The sequence below is a fragment of the Morus notabilis genome, unplaced genomic scaffold, assembly GCF_000414095.1.
Source record: "Morus notabilis unplaced genomic scaffold, ASM41409v2 Scaffold101, whole genome shotgun sequence".
Classification (NCBI taxonomy): Eukaryota; Viridiplantae; Streptophyta; class Magnoliopsida; order Rosales; family Moraceae; genus Morus; species Morus notabilis.
This window is the reverse complement of record NW_010364303.1, coordinates 414,344-428,823: the sequence shown is the minus strand read 5'-3', so window position 1 is coordinate 428,823 and position 14,480 is coordinate 414,344. Positions and strand designations below refer to the sequence as shown.

The 14,480-nt window shown below is 35.3% G+C and overlaps 1 protein-coding gene and 1 pseudogene across 1 annotated transcript; one reads left to right on the top strand and one right to left on the bottom strand.

Annotated features, from left to right (window-relative positions):
* Window positions 1-527: 527 nt before the first annotated feature.
* LOC21404873 (cell division control protein 6 homolog B) lies at window positions 528-6,638 on the top strand. Its single transcript, XM_024170952.1, has 17 exons — window positions 528-758; window positions 853-955; window positions 1,037-1,257; window positions 1,352-1,426; window positions 1,497-1,606; window positions 1,744-1,850; window positions 1,976-2,035; window positions 3,234-3,307; window positions 3,513-3,563; window positions 3,654-3,703; window positions 4,177-4,312; window positions 4,558-4,647; window positions 4,780-4,842; window positions 4,925-5,020; window positions 5,111-5,200; window positions 5,320-5,436; window positions 6,442-6,638. Exons 1-16 carry the CDS (start codon window positions 528-530, stop codon window positions 5,350-5,352), a joined length of 1,590 nt encoding a protein of 529 aa, XP_024026720.1. The 3' UTR covers window positions 5,353-5,436; window positions 6,442-6,638.
* Window positions 6,639-7,405: 767 nt separating this feature from the next.
* Window positions 7,406-14,480, bottom strand: LOC21404872 (annotated as a pseudogene).

The window sequence follows — 14,480 nt, the reverse complement described above, 5'->3', positions numbered from 1 at the left end:
TTGTCGCTTATTTGTAATGTTTTAAGTTTATTTGTTTTTAGTATATCATTCCTACATTGCAATTTATTAAGAATAAATTTCATTATTAATAAATTATATATGATTTGGCGTCAATTTTGACTTGAAAGAGGAATATTATAGGGCACTAGTAATGCATAGTACCACCTATTTGTTGAAGGTGGACTTCTTAGTATGAGATTCACATATGAAATTTACATTCTATTAGTAAGTCTTAAGCATTTTTCTTTCATTTTCTTAGAAGACTGTTTTCAAGCATCTACATTCTACAGAATCTACACACAATGGTATAATGTCTAATTCACCCTTAATAAAAGCCGTCTACGAGTTTAAAATTTGACCAACGTCAGGCGCGAAAGGAGCGATTACGCTTTCCCGCTAAAAAGATCACGCTGTTTTATCTCTTTTGCGCGCCTATTTATTTTTCTATACCTCGCCAACGCCGCAGAGAAGAAGTACCAATATACCAAACTATCACACACACATTTCCCTCCAAAATCACAACAACCATGCCCGCCCTAGCCAAGCGCAAATCTTCGTCCCTCGCCAGCCGAACCGAACACGGCGGTTCCATGGATCTCCGATCTGAGAACACCGGCCGATCCAACGGCGAATGCACTCCACAGAAACGGAAGCTGAGATCTAACTCATCGCCGATGAAGGCGAGCCCGGTCTCCACTCCGATGAAAAGGACGTCGCCTCGCCGATCCGCCGATGTCAACCTCAACACACCTGAAAACGTGAGTGTTACTGCTAGTCACAAGGAATTGAGTAATCGACGAAGATTAATTGAAGTGTGTTTTTTTTTTTTGGGCTGAAATTGTCGTTTTCCAGGGAATTGAGGGTAAGATCTGTAAACGGCTTCCTAAGTTGCGGAAATCTCCGGTGAAGAGTTTGTTGAACGATTTTACCGCCAAGCAGAATTGGAATCCGGCAGGTGAGATTGTGTTGAATTGAGTTAATGTGTTGAAATTTGGTGAAATCTGAGTAATTGATTCGACTGGAAAAAAATTTGTAGATGCGGAGCAAATTAGGGCGGTGAAGGAGGCGTTGCACGTATCGACGGCACCGTCGGCTATAGTTTGCCGCGAAGAGGAGCAAAAGAAGGTGTTGGAGTTCTGCAAATCGTGCATAGAGCAAGAGAAGGCTGGAAGTTTATATGTTTGTGGATGTCCTGGGACTGGAAAATCGTTGTCAATGGAAAACGTGAAACAGATTTTGCTTGATTGGGCAGAAGAGGTGAGATTTCTGTTTTCCCACATAAAAAGTAGGTCATTTAATGTGCTGGTTTCATTTACTAATCTATGAGACACGTTATTGTTTTCACTACCAGACTGGACACGGAAAACCGGACGTATTAGCCATAAATTGTACCTCACTTACAAACACAAGCGATATTTTCAGCAAGGTAATGATGCTTATAAAAATTCTATTGCTCATTGAAAATAGCAAACACTTAGCTGCAGTTTTACTAGCAGATACTGGGTAAAGACCAACCGCGAAAGAGAAGTAATGGCTCTACCTCACCATTGCAGCTTCTCCAGAACTTGTATTCGCATAAACCGCAATCATCTGGCAGAAAGATGATGTAAGCAACTAATCCTTAGTCTGCTATGATTTTTGCACTCACAGTCAATGTCATCTTTATGTCTTTGGATGGAAAATGCGATTAGTAGCATCTCTTTAGCATATTGAAAGTGTATTAATATTCTTCTATTTTATCAGGATCATAATTGCTGATGAGTTGGATTATTTGATAACTAAAGACCGGGCAGTGCTTCATGATCTTTTCATGCTCACAACATTGCCATTATCTAGATGTGTACTCATAGGTACTATTTACTTGACTTCCGGGCGGTAAATCTCTACTTGGATGTGAATTGCTCTAAAAGATTTTAGGGAGTGAAACCCTGTCGTTTGCGGACCTTTTGATGCTCACATCATTTTCTTTTTGCAGGAATAGCAAATGCAATAGACCTAGCTGACCGCTTTCTTCCGAGACTTCAATCATTAAATTGTGAGTTCAGTTTTTGCTTTAATTTCGCATGTTCTATGCATTGTAATACACTTTCATTGTTTCTTTCTGTAATCCAACAATTTTGATAGTCCTTTTTTCAACACCTTTTGATGGATACAACTTCTCTTGCTAGTTGACTGCATTCTCGAGTAAGAATTCCTATCTGTATGTGAATTATGAATATCCATGAGTAATACAACATTTTAAGTTTCTAGATATTCTGAAAAGTTTCTCCTGGTTATGAAATTATGGCAATTCAAATACAACTGTTTTAACATAAATTGTGTTGGGTATATATCTCTTTCCTGTTTTTTGATTGCCTGCCTATCACTCGTCGTAAACGTTTTTTCCCCCCTAGGCTAGCAACTTTTCCTGAATATGTTCAATAGTGTTGGGGAGACCCCACATGTGAAATTGGGCCAATACACTTCAGGAGCCCAACTTGACCCAAAAGGTTAACTTATTAGGTCTTGGGTCCTTCTGTGTATATAAACCACTTCACATTCTCATCCACTTTCCATGTGGGACAACACACATGTACTTTTCTCAACAATCTCCCCCTCATGTGTGTGTTCACCAAGATCCTCAAGTTAAAGTTTCAAGTAGCTGGCACATCCAAGCATCACACTCCAAACGGGAGCCAACTCAAGCATGGGAAAGAGAGCCGAAACCATGCGAGTCCACCAAATGCTCCACCAGCCGCACACCTGCGGGAACACCAACTCTCCACGGGAGGCAACGTGGGAATTGTAACTGAGTGTGATCGCTTGATCCATACGAACCATCAGCTCTGATACCACTTGTTGGGGAGACACCACATGCAAAATTGGCCCAATACACTTCAGGAGCCCAACTTGACCCAAAAGGTTAACCTATTAGGTCTTGGGTCCTTCTCTGTATATAAACCATTTCATATTCTCATTCACTTTTCATGTAGGACAACACACACATGTACTTTTCTCAACAAATAGTACTGTCTCAGTCTCATTGCCTTGTCCTAGACTCAGAAATTGTTATCGGTCCATGTTCTTTGAGATGCATTTTGTTACTATTTCTCACTAATGGGTAGAGCTGAGGAAGAGTGCTTTGCCACCCTAGCCCCGTGCTCTTAGTTTGGTTACAATTCTGTGAAAAAACAATTAGCTGCCCTGTGGGTGGGGTGTTATACTGATTCAATACCATCACTTTATTGTTCCAGGCAAGCCTGCGGTTATAACATTTCGAGCATACTCCAAAGATCAAATCCTTAAGATTCTTCAAGAGCGGCTAACAGTAAGTTATTTTGTTAATGTTATAATGTTTTCAATTTCTAAAATGGTCACTGTCAATTTGGTCAGAGTTTTCTTTAGTTTCTTTTCCTTTAGATTACTTGATACATATTTTTTGAGGGTGTAAATTTAAAGGAAGCTTTTATATGTACAGAAGATACAGTTTCTACAGTTTTTAATTCTGATTATTAGTATATTTGTTATAGCAGGCATTACCTTACACCATCTTTCAACTGCAAGCTCTAGAGCTTTGTGCCAGAGTAAGTTTACCAAGATCTGTCGCTAATTAATTGTAGCTCAACATTTTTTCATTAAGTTGTTGGTACTAAAAGTAATTTTTTAAATGGCAGAAAGTTGCTGCTGCATCTGGGGATATGCGCAAAGCTCTTTGTGTTTGCAGGTTAGTGTTGTCATAATTGTTTCAGTTATGTATTGCATAGCCAAATGAGTTATAGATGCAATTAACAGAACTTAGTCTCATTCCGATTTGATAAGAGATGTATTAGCTTTTTTAGTAACTTTTGTATGTGATTAGAAGCCTTGTGAAGGATTTACATCGTGTAGATGTCATGAAGGTCAACCCTAGGCAACTTATGTAAATTCTAGAGTGAAAATAGAATCATGGCCTTGTGGAATTGTACCATGGTTTCAACATTTCAGTTTTTGTGCGTGTGTGTGTAATTAACATGTTGAGCATGCCTAATCAGAGTTTGCTTCAGGCTCTAGTTTGACTTTCTACAACTTACTTGTGTGGCAGTAGACTTAAATTGTAAACCATACATGAAAATTTGAAAAAGACCTTCGAATTCAGGTCTAGAAACTGCAAATCAGCGCTTAACCTTTTTTTTTCTTTCTTTTGAATCTACTGTTCAGGAGCGCAATAGAGATGCTAGAGGCAGAGCTAAGAGAGTCTTCCAACAACTTGAATTGTTCATCAGTAGAGACGACGTTCTTTGAGAAACATAATGATCCAGATGTTGCAGTCGTGAAAAAACAGGAAATTGATATCGTAAGTGCACCATAATTTTTCATAATCCGTTCTGAGACTCAATCCTTGGAACTTGGTGTGCATTTTGCATGTCGTGTTTCCTCTTATAATAATCCACTAGGAGATCGTGAGGCAATTTGCATTTAGACTTATAGTTGCAAATCACAAACTGATGAAATCTCAATAGTTGAAATATTTTTACCTTTACCAGGCTTATTTCCACATTTTCTTTTCACTCAAAAGTCCAAAAAATATTCTTGTTGCAGGTTAGGATTGATCACATGGCTGTTGCTTTATCAAAGACATTTAAATCACAAGTAGTGGACACCATACAGTCTCTTCCGCACCATCAGCAGGTAATTTTGCTAATAAGATTCCGGTATTCCATGTTATCTACAAATACATTTGTTTTATTTAGTAAACAACATTAGATGGAAAACTTACTCAATTAACCATCTTTTCTACTCATCCTGCTTCCTTAACCACAGATCATACTATGCTCTGCTGTGAAGCTTTTCCGCGGAGGAAAGAAGGATACAACAATAGGGGAGGTAAGCATCCTACTTATCAGTTTGTCCCACAAAACAGCTGTCAATCTCATTACTGACTTTTTATTTTGCTAAATGCATGCAGTTGAATAAGTCTTACGTGGACTTCTGCAAATCAGCATTGATCCCACCAGTAGGAATTTTGGAGCTTTCAAGTTTGTGCAGGGTGCTAAATGATCAGGTGAGAATGAAATTTGATCTTTTATTTGGTTACATTACTTAAAATTTTGGAAAAAAAGGTTACTGAAGCATTATTTTCCGAGCACTGCAGGGGCTACTCAAGCTCGGTCAATCTCGAGAAGAGAAGTTCAAAAGAGTGACTCTAAAAGTAGATGAAGCAGACATCAGTTTTGCATTGCAGGTACGGACATCAAGTATAAGCCATCTATTATACGTTCTGCTTCATACGTTTGTTTCCACAATTTCAGGTAGCCTTTTGGCCTTTTCCTTGTTTATTTATTGTTTGTTTATGCGAAACAGGGAATCCGTTTCTTCCGAAACTGTCTTCAGTAAGTTCTGTAAAAAGTAGTCCTGATTCTTTCGTGCTTGATTTTGGTGGCATCCTTTTCCAAGTTCTCCATCCGCTCCAACTACAAGGTTAGAGATCTTGCTTTACGTTTGTCCCCAAAATGCTTTAACTTTACCTATAGAATTGCATTCTTATTCTAATTTATACTAGTAAAAAACGTGCACTCCGCGCGACACTCATTTAAAACAACCGACAATGGTTATCAAATTGTTGTAAAAAAAAAGATTAAAAAAAGATAAAAGAATAAAGACAAAAGAGGGGAGAAAAATTTAAAGCAAAAGATTGATAGAAAAACTCTAATAAGTATAAAAAAAAAAAAAAAAAAAAAAAAAAAAAAAAAAAAAAAAACCTAAAACGTAAAAGGAAAAAAAAAAGAAAAAAAAAACCTTCTGTGAAAACGTTTCACGAGCGAATCCGTTAGAAACGGATTAGCAGTGTGCGAAACTTTTCGCGAGGGAATCCGTAAGAATGCTAGTAATATAGAAAGATATCATATTGTACTTAAATAAAAGTGTTCTTAATGCTGAAAAAAAGAGCATTCTCACTTCTTGGTGCTTAATCCCGACGACAACTAGGAGGAACAATACAACATGGAGTATAATTGAAAAAAGGCTATAAAGGGCATTAAGGAACATAAAAATATCACTTGATTTTCTTGTACGCTTTTTTTCTGGGGAAAGAAAAATAGAAGGCATTTATAGAAGTTTGCCAATTTAATTGAATTTCCATCTTTTTTTTTTTTTTTTTTTGTCGTTTATATGCTAGTGTCATTTCACCTTCATTTAGTTTTATTGTCGTTTCAATTCTTTATGTCGTTTATTTTATTTTTATTTTTTGTTATTTAACTCGATGTCATTTTATTTTTGTCGTTAACAGGGTTGTCTGTCTCCGTTACTCGTCGTTTTCCATTTGCCGGGTTCAAATTTAATTGTTGTTTTTACAAAGCATATGATGTTGGGACTAACTTGTGGTCCTTAAGTTTGGCTATTCTTAAACCAAAGTGTGCTTTTAGTTTTACCTGTTTACATTTCCTTCCTGGTTTCCCCACTTAAAAGCTCTCCAATTTTCTTCAGGTATAAGTGCTTTGGAAAGGACCCATTGTCTAAAAGCTTTTACGCAGATGAGAAAGGCTATATCCTCACGAGGAGAATGTGCAACGCATGTCAGTTTCCAGCAAAGAGTTGATTTCTGACATGATTTTTTTTTCTTCAAGCAACACAAAAAAAACAAAAAAAGTCGATTCTAACAAGTAACATGGTCACAGATTCAATACAAGGAAAAAAAAATTAGATTGAATGGATGGATCGTACCAATAAGGAAACAATACAGAAAAGTTGTCATCCTGGAAATTGTCTTTTCGCAAATTTCCCAGATCGTGTAGCCTTTTATTTCTCTGCTAGTTATCATTGATAATATTCTTTTCAGCTTTAAGTACCCAACTGACGATCAAAATGTGCTTCTTTGCTTAGGACAAATAGGACCTATTTCCATGCTATAACGAGCGGGTAAGCATTAAAGTTAATCCATAACCCGAGGTATATGGTTTATGCATAATATTCGTTAACGCAGATTGAAAAAACTGTAATTGATGGCCCGTATCCACGTTAGCATTGCGTGGGACCATAGACCTTAGGCCACTCATCAAGCATCGGTCAAAGCAACAAAATAATTTAACAGTCTGTTCATTTTATCGAATTAAAAACTCAAGTCAGTGGTTTCTAAACAAAGCATCTAAGATGGCACGACCAAGGCTACAAAATGGGAACAGACTGATACAAAGATGAAAAACCATGCACAAAGTGTAGGCTGTTAACAATTCTCATTTTCAAAACACAAACATACACTGCAAACTAATAGGCTAACACGTTACACGTTTAGCAACTAGCCGATTTACTTTTACCACGAAACAGTACCCACCTGTGCTCACACAGAACAGTACTTAGTACCTCAGACATGCTTAGGAATCGTCCAGAAAAAGAAAAAAATAAAATGTATATGGTTCAAAAGGCAATAATACTCTTAGCATAGCAAAACCACTTAGTCGAACAACCCCAAAATCTTATCATCTTCTTCTTCCTCTTCTTCGTCATTCTTATCCTCCTTGGCAGCAGCATCACCTGTTGGACCAACACCAATATCAGCAACAGCCGCCACAGGAACTTGCGAAGTCACCACAAACTTGCTCGGATCCTGCAGTTTCGTGGTTCGAGAAGACGTTGATCAGATTAATCGCTATAAGGAAGTCACAAAAAAGATTCACAAGAATTGAACAACGATAGTAAAAATACAAACCTTCAAGTATTCCTTCACGCTCTCCACCTGTGGGAAGGAATACTCTGTGGCCACCCCTACATCCTGAATGTTTTTATAGGCGTTGATCAGCATGTGGGGCGCAGCAGCGATAGTTGGGTACGAGAGATCAAGCGACGCAGAAGTGAGAGTGGCCACACCAACGGCAAACTTCTCGACGAGATCGTCGTCTGTGAGATCGAGCACCTCAGAGCTGAAGACCGACCCTTGGTCGTACGCACAGAGCACAACCAAGGCGTAGGAGAATGGCCTTATCCCAAGCTTTGAGAGAAGTACCTTTGTTGATCTTGGTTGGGATATTGAGAGCCTAATTAAAAAGGAAAGAAAATCGAGGATTGATTATAGTGTGAGTGTGTGTGTGTGTGTGTGTATGTATGTATGCATGTATACTTATTACTAGTTAAGGGTGATATATATATATATATATATATATATATATATATGAAAGTGGCGGATGACGTTGTTTTGGGAATGAAATTACCTGAAAGAAGGAAGTTTGAGAAGGATCTAAGTCCAGTGTTTCCAGGAGGGACTACGACGTCGTCTGGAGCCACGAGACCAGCACGTGCTGGAGCTCCCACCTGTCATACACGTGAAATAAAAAGTCTATGCAATTTAGATGGCGCAATGGGCTATGAAAGATGATATGCTCATGGCACCAGTAAATGATGATATGCATGTTGTTACATTACATGACACCAATGCTTTGTTATTAATATTATATGGTGGTATAAAACTCTATTGCTTTAATACATAGATACATGGATCTGTCAATTCAGTTACACATAACCACGCACATGAACTATTGAAGAGCTAGTAGTCGCAATCATTTGAAGTACATGATGACCTATATTACTATTGCTTGATTCCATATTTGCATAAATTTCATAAAGTTCCAATTGATAATTGTATATTTTTCATTTATCCAAGAAACTAAAAACAGATTAACCAAATAATTAAAGCTTCATATATAAGCCTATTATGGTGGCGTAGAATCTGAGTTGAGTTAGTTTAGAAAAGTGCGTGTCTTTATTGATCCCTCATGTACAACATCAACGCAAATCTAAGGAAAATCAGGGGAAAAGTGAATAAACTTCTATATATGAATATAAATAAATAATTCCACCAGGACCAGCACCATGATAGTATAACAAAGATAAAAACCATATACAACTATTTCACCAAAAACTCGGATTCCGTGACTCAGATCTTGGACTTCATACAAAAATTTGCAATGTGAACAAAATATATGTATATATATATATTTGTTTCAAAATATTTAAGGATGACAATTCATGTTAGTAGGTCGTGTTCGTGTCAACTCATTTATTAATCGTGTCAGAAAATATTAAGCCAAACACGACATGTTTATTAAACGTATCAAAAATATCAACTTAAACACGACTCATTTATTAATCGTGTTAATCGTGTCAACCTGTATAACCCGTTTAAATTAATATATTGAATAAATAACTAATATAATAATGACTTATTTAACACGGTCAAAATTTGTTTAACATGTTTATTGGTTAATTTATCTTTTTCTTTAAAAAAAATAAACGAATTTAACCTATAAATATTAAAATTCACATTATTTGTATTTAATATGTCATATAAACTTTCAAGTTATATATTAGATTGCAGATGACACATATAGTTAATCGTGTCAATTCATGTCAGGAGATCAACCCTAACTTAACTCATTTATTAATCATGTCAACTCGATTATGACCCAAACACAATTATAGTGAACCCAAACCCACTAATTTCGTGCGAGTTTTGAATCATATCGTCGTGTCGCTATCCAAATTACCGATCCAAAAAACATTCGTCTTGAGGTGCAAGCTTGGCGCAAAGTCAATAAAGCCCCAAAAATTTGGCACCAAAATGCTGAAATGGCTCTTTTTTTTTTTTTTTTTTTTTTTTTTTTTTTTTTTTTTTGTGTGTGGCTAATTGCACAAAGGAATACCTGGTGTTTACAAGTAAAATCTAGAACACATGGAAATGATTATGACTAAGCATTTAAAAAAAAAATCCATCATGTTTTTAGATTAATCGTGAAGACAAAATAACAGTCAGAGCACAGTTAATTATCCGCATAGTATCCTCGATGATAGTCGATAGAATAGACTCACCTTGTACTTGGCAACTTCTTCCCTGACTTCCTTCAGAATCTCAGATCACCCTTGGTAAAAATCAATTCCACATTGCCCTGTATGAAAAAGTGGTCAAAAGTTTTCAAATTAAGTACCAAATTACATTGTCCTGATCAGTATTAATAAATTGGGGGAAGGCTAAACAATAAAGTTTCAAGCTTAATCACGGTGTAAAAGTCCAATATATCCAAAATAAGCAACTTACATAGTGCTTCAACTTTACCCTTATATAATTTTGTGTGGTAAATGTACATTTTCCCAGTAAATCTTTCATTTGCCAAACATTAACTTTTAAAAAATTATATTTAGACCCCTTAATTTTTTTAAAAAATATTATTTTGACCCTGTAAGTTTTTCAAAATTATTTTTTGACCCCTTAATTTTCAAAAGATCACACTTTGACCCAAATTTTAAAATTTTTGCGCATATATACCCTTGGTAAATGAATTTACAATAAATGATGAATTTACTTGACAAATGCATCATTACCAACCAATAGGTATTTTAATTTCACGCTTATTTTTATATGGTAAATGTTCTATTTACCTAGTAAATTTTTCATTTACCAGGTAAATCTAATTTCTGGGTTAGGGTAAGGGTTAGGATTTTGATTTCGAGAGTTTTGGGATCAATTTGGAATATTAGCTAATTTGTTGAAATTTTTGTACACAACATAAAAAAGTAGTAAACTCATATTTTTAAAGTATTTACCAGTAAATCCGAATAATATGAGTAAATACAATATTTATTGATAATTACGGTATTTACTAGTCTCCGGGTCGGCAGTCAGAGTCTCAGATAAATATGGTATTTATGAGTAAATATTAATAAATACGGTATTTCCCAGCCACTGGCATCGGCGGTTGAATATTCAGATTATTAGGTAAAATGATATTTACAAGTAAATATGATATTTATAGGTAAACATGGTATTTAAAGGACACTGGAGTTAGTGTCTAGATTTTTATATAAATATGGTACTTATGAGTAAATATAGTATTTATTATTCACCGTCGCCGACAGTCATATTTACAGATAAATGCAATATTTATAAGTAAATACAATATCTAACAGTAAATATGTATTTAATGATCCTCGGAGCCGGTCGTCGGATTTTTAGATAAATATGGTATTTACGAGTAAATACGATGTTTGATGGTAAAGTATAGTATTTATCAGTCACCGACGCCAGAAGCCAAATTTTCAGATAAATATGGTATTTGGCGGTCGCCGGCACTGGTTGCGAATCTCTAGAGCCGGCTATTGTGGACCTAACTAGAGGGGGAAGGAGAGAGATGGTTAAGGAGTATTTTTGAGTTTTTAATATTATTAGAAGTTTAAGATATTAAATTATGCTATAAACTATATGTTTAAAAAATTATGCTATAATTTGCTAAACACCTTATCAAATATGTTATTTCTCTCCTTCTCTCTATTTGTATTTACATAAATGCTTTTTTTAGAACATTAAATTTAAAAATGCTTACTTATTATTTTATTTACAAAAATACCTATTATCAGACATATAAAAACATTCACATTTTTAAATAATAAAAAAATTAATGAATCGCCAAAATAGAAAAATAAATAAAATAAAATGTCAATATATATTCATATTTAAGTAAACAAGTCAAATAAACCACAATTCAGACAGTGATTATTCAGATTCAAAAGCCAAAAAAGCCAAGCATGTGATAAGAAAAGTTTCTTTAAATATTCAAATAATGTTTTAATATACGTATGTGATAAAATCATTTCGGTATCACTGTGTTATAGTGAAATATACTCTTGATACTCTATATTCTTAATAAAAATTAAATAGTATCTCGACGTTTTTAAAAACATTTTCTTGATACTTGAAGCTAATTTTTGAGACGTAAAATGACCTTAGTGCCCTTATTTTTAATTAACTAAAAACTAACAAATCTAGAAAAAAGATCATAAACTTTTTTATTTTGTTGTTTTCTTTTAAATATTTTATTGGTTTAAAATATTTTTAGATTTTTTAAAAAAATATTGATTTCTATCTAATTAATAAGAAGGGTAGTTGAGACATTACGGCATCGTTCACTTCGTGGATTCGAGTTTTCAATTCGAGTTGAGATGTGACATTTTCTGAGAGCTTTTCACTATAGCAGAAAAAGTTAGATGTGACATTTTTTGAGAACTTTTTACTGTAGAAACCTAAAACTGAAAACTCAAATCGGTGAAATGAACGAGACCTACATGCCCTAAAAATCAACTTTAGGGTACTAAGAAGATGTTTTTAAAAATGTCAAGGTATCGTTTTAATATTATCAAAACACATGATACTAAGAGCATGTTTTGCTATAACATAGGGTGCCAAATTGATTTTGTCCCTATACTTATTACTATATTTTTTATTGCTAATATCATATAAAGACATTTTTAAAATGTTAATTTAGTATAAATTCGGATTTACACCTATTAGGCCTATATACTAACTAATTATAAATCTTGACTTATTTATTTTATTGCCTTTTTAATCCGGCATATTTCCCCTAATCTCCCTATTAAAAACTATGTGACATTACTTTTAAAAAGCTACATAACTTAGTCCACAAATACATATGCTTTTGCTTTTAAATTTTAAGTTGCCTCATGAACTTCATAAAGAAAAATGTTTAAAAACACGATGTTAAGCAACATAATTAATAAAATGGCAAAAATGAGCCCCACCCCATCTACGATCCTTTAGAAAATGTGACATTTTATTCCGTTTTGCTAATTTTTGAATTTTAAATGCCACATTGCATGGTCCCATGGTCTGAGTCTCATAGAGGATACCAAAAATAAAAAATATCATTTAAAGCACTATTGTTATTTATCCCTGTAGGGCCCGGCCTCTTATAAAGGGATTGGCCTCACCTGTAGGGCTCATGGAGGCGGGGTTGTGTTTCCTAGGGCCCCATAACCTATCATGCTTTTAACAAAAGTCTTTTAAAAAATTCTCCTGATCTTAGTAGGGAAATCAAAGTTTCTGTTTGTTTCTGTTTTCATTTCCATTTTTCACTTTTTCGAGACTAAAAAATGAAAACGGAAACATAAAATGCATTTGGTGTAAACATTTTTAAAAAAACAAAAATAAAAACGTTTTTGTCTTTTCTGAAAAACTGAAAACGAAAAAAAGCTGTTTTCATTTTTTTGTTTTCGTTTTCTGAAAACAGATTTCATTTTTTTTTATTTTCTTCTCTCTCTTCTCCACTGCCCACCACTCCCGACTGCACCCCCCCTCCCTCACTCCGACATCGTGATCTGGTTTGTGAACGGTCATCTTCTCCAGCGAAGAGATAAAGATAGAGAGAGACGTCGCCGGAGATTCCCTCGCTCGGTGGCTATCGTTAGTCGTCGGACGCCGCCGCCGTCACTACGCCCACGTGAACACCGTTGATGAGTGAGTTTTACTCGCTCATTTAGTATCGTTTTACACTTAATATCTAGTTGGTTTTCGAGGTTTTTGTTAGTTTTTATGTGTGTTTTTGTTCTTTGTTTGAAAGTTAGGTGAAAGTCTATGATTTGGAAGGTTTTGGACAAATTTCGCTGAAATCTAATTCACTATTATATTACTTGATTGCGATAGCGTATACTTGCATTACGATTTTTCACAATAAGTTTTTTGGCGCCATTGCCGGGGATTGTTTTGTTTTTGCTAATATCGATACCAAATAACTCTAATTTTACTTTGGATTTTAATGTTGATTAATATGGGTACTAATTAGCTCTAGGATTAATTTAATTTTTTTTTTGTGTTTTTCTTCTAATTTTGTTTTTCGAGTTTTTTCTTTCTTTTGCAGGTAAAATAAAAAAAATAAAAAAAATGATGACTAAATTGGAGACGGGCCAAGCCATCATCACTTTTGCTCAACACGACACTGAACCACTTCATCAAGCTTGGGAGAGATATAATGAGCTATTGGCTAAGTTTCCGCAACATGGTATTCCAAAGTGGCTTCAACTTCAAATCTTCATTAAAGGATTGAGCATAGCAACCAAAAGTTAGGTGGAAGATGGCTATGATACAACCCCATTCTGTGAAAGACCCGAGGATGAAGCCTACCAAATGATGGACGATATGGTGAAAGTTTATCAAGATTGGTACATTCAAGAGAAGTTATCAAGGGAATTCAAGCCTCTAAAGGAAGATGAGCCTCAAGAAGAAGAACAAGAACCCTTCAAATTTATTTTTGCTCAAGCCTTAGCACAGATGGACTCTCGTAGTGCCGACACCGATTTGCTAAGAAACGAGGTGTCCATCCAAAACCATGAGTTTTATAAAGACCAAATTTCATGCATGGCTATGGATAGCGAAGTTGAGAGTGAAGAGAAATTAGAGGGCTTATTTGAGGATTTCCTAGATGAAGAAGAGGTACGAGAGCCGTTGGAGGATGAAGAAGCATACGAGGCCATTGAATTGAGCTCATTTGTGATTTTATCATACACACCAACAACGGATCCTTACTTCCCTCCGACACCACCATCACCATATTATGTCCTCTACATGATCGAGCCCAAAGAAAAGTTCTCCTTCCAAGCTCATCATCAATCAAAGCGAAGCCGTGTTGGAACAATGAGCCGAATACTTCCAAATCATGGCAAGCTTGAGGGCATCCATAATCTAGACCCAT

Coding starts and splice junctions, on each gene's coding strand:
- LOC21404873 (XM_024170952.1), top strand. CDS start 528: ATGCCCGCCCTAGCCAAGCGCAAATCTTCGTCCCTCGCCAGCCGAACC. Junction 1,427..1,496: donor CAAGCGATATTTTCAGCAAG/GTAATGATGCTT, acceptor TTTTACTAGCAG/ATACTGGGTAAAGACCAACC. Junction 3,564..3,653: donor CTCTAGAGCTTTGTGCCAGA/GTAAGTTTACCA, acceptor TTTAAATGGCAG/AAAGTTGCTGCTGCATCTGG.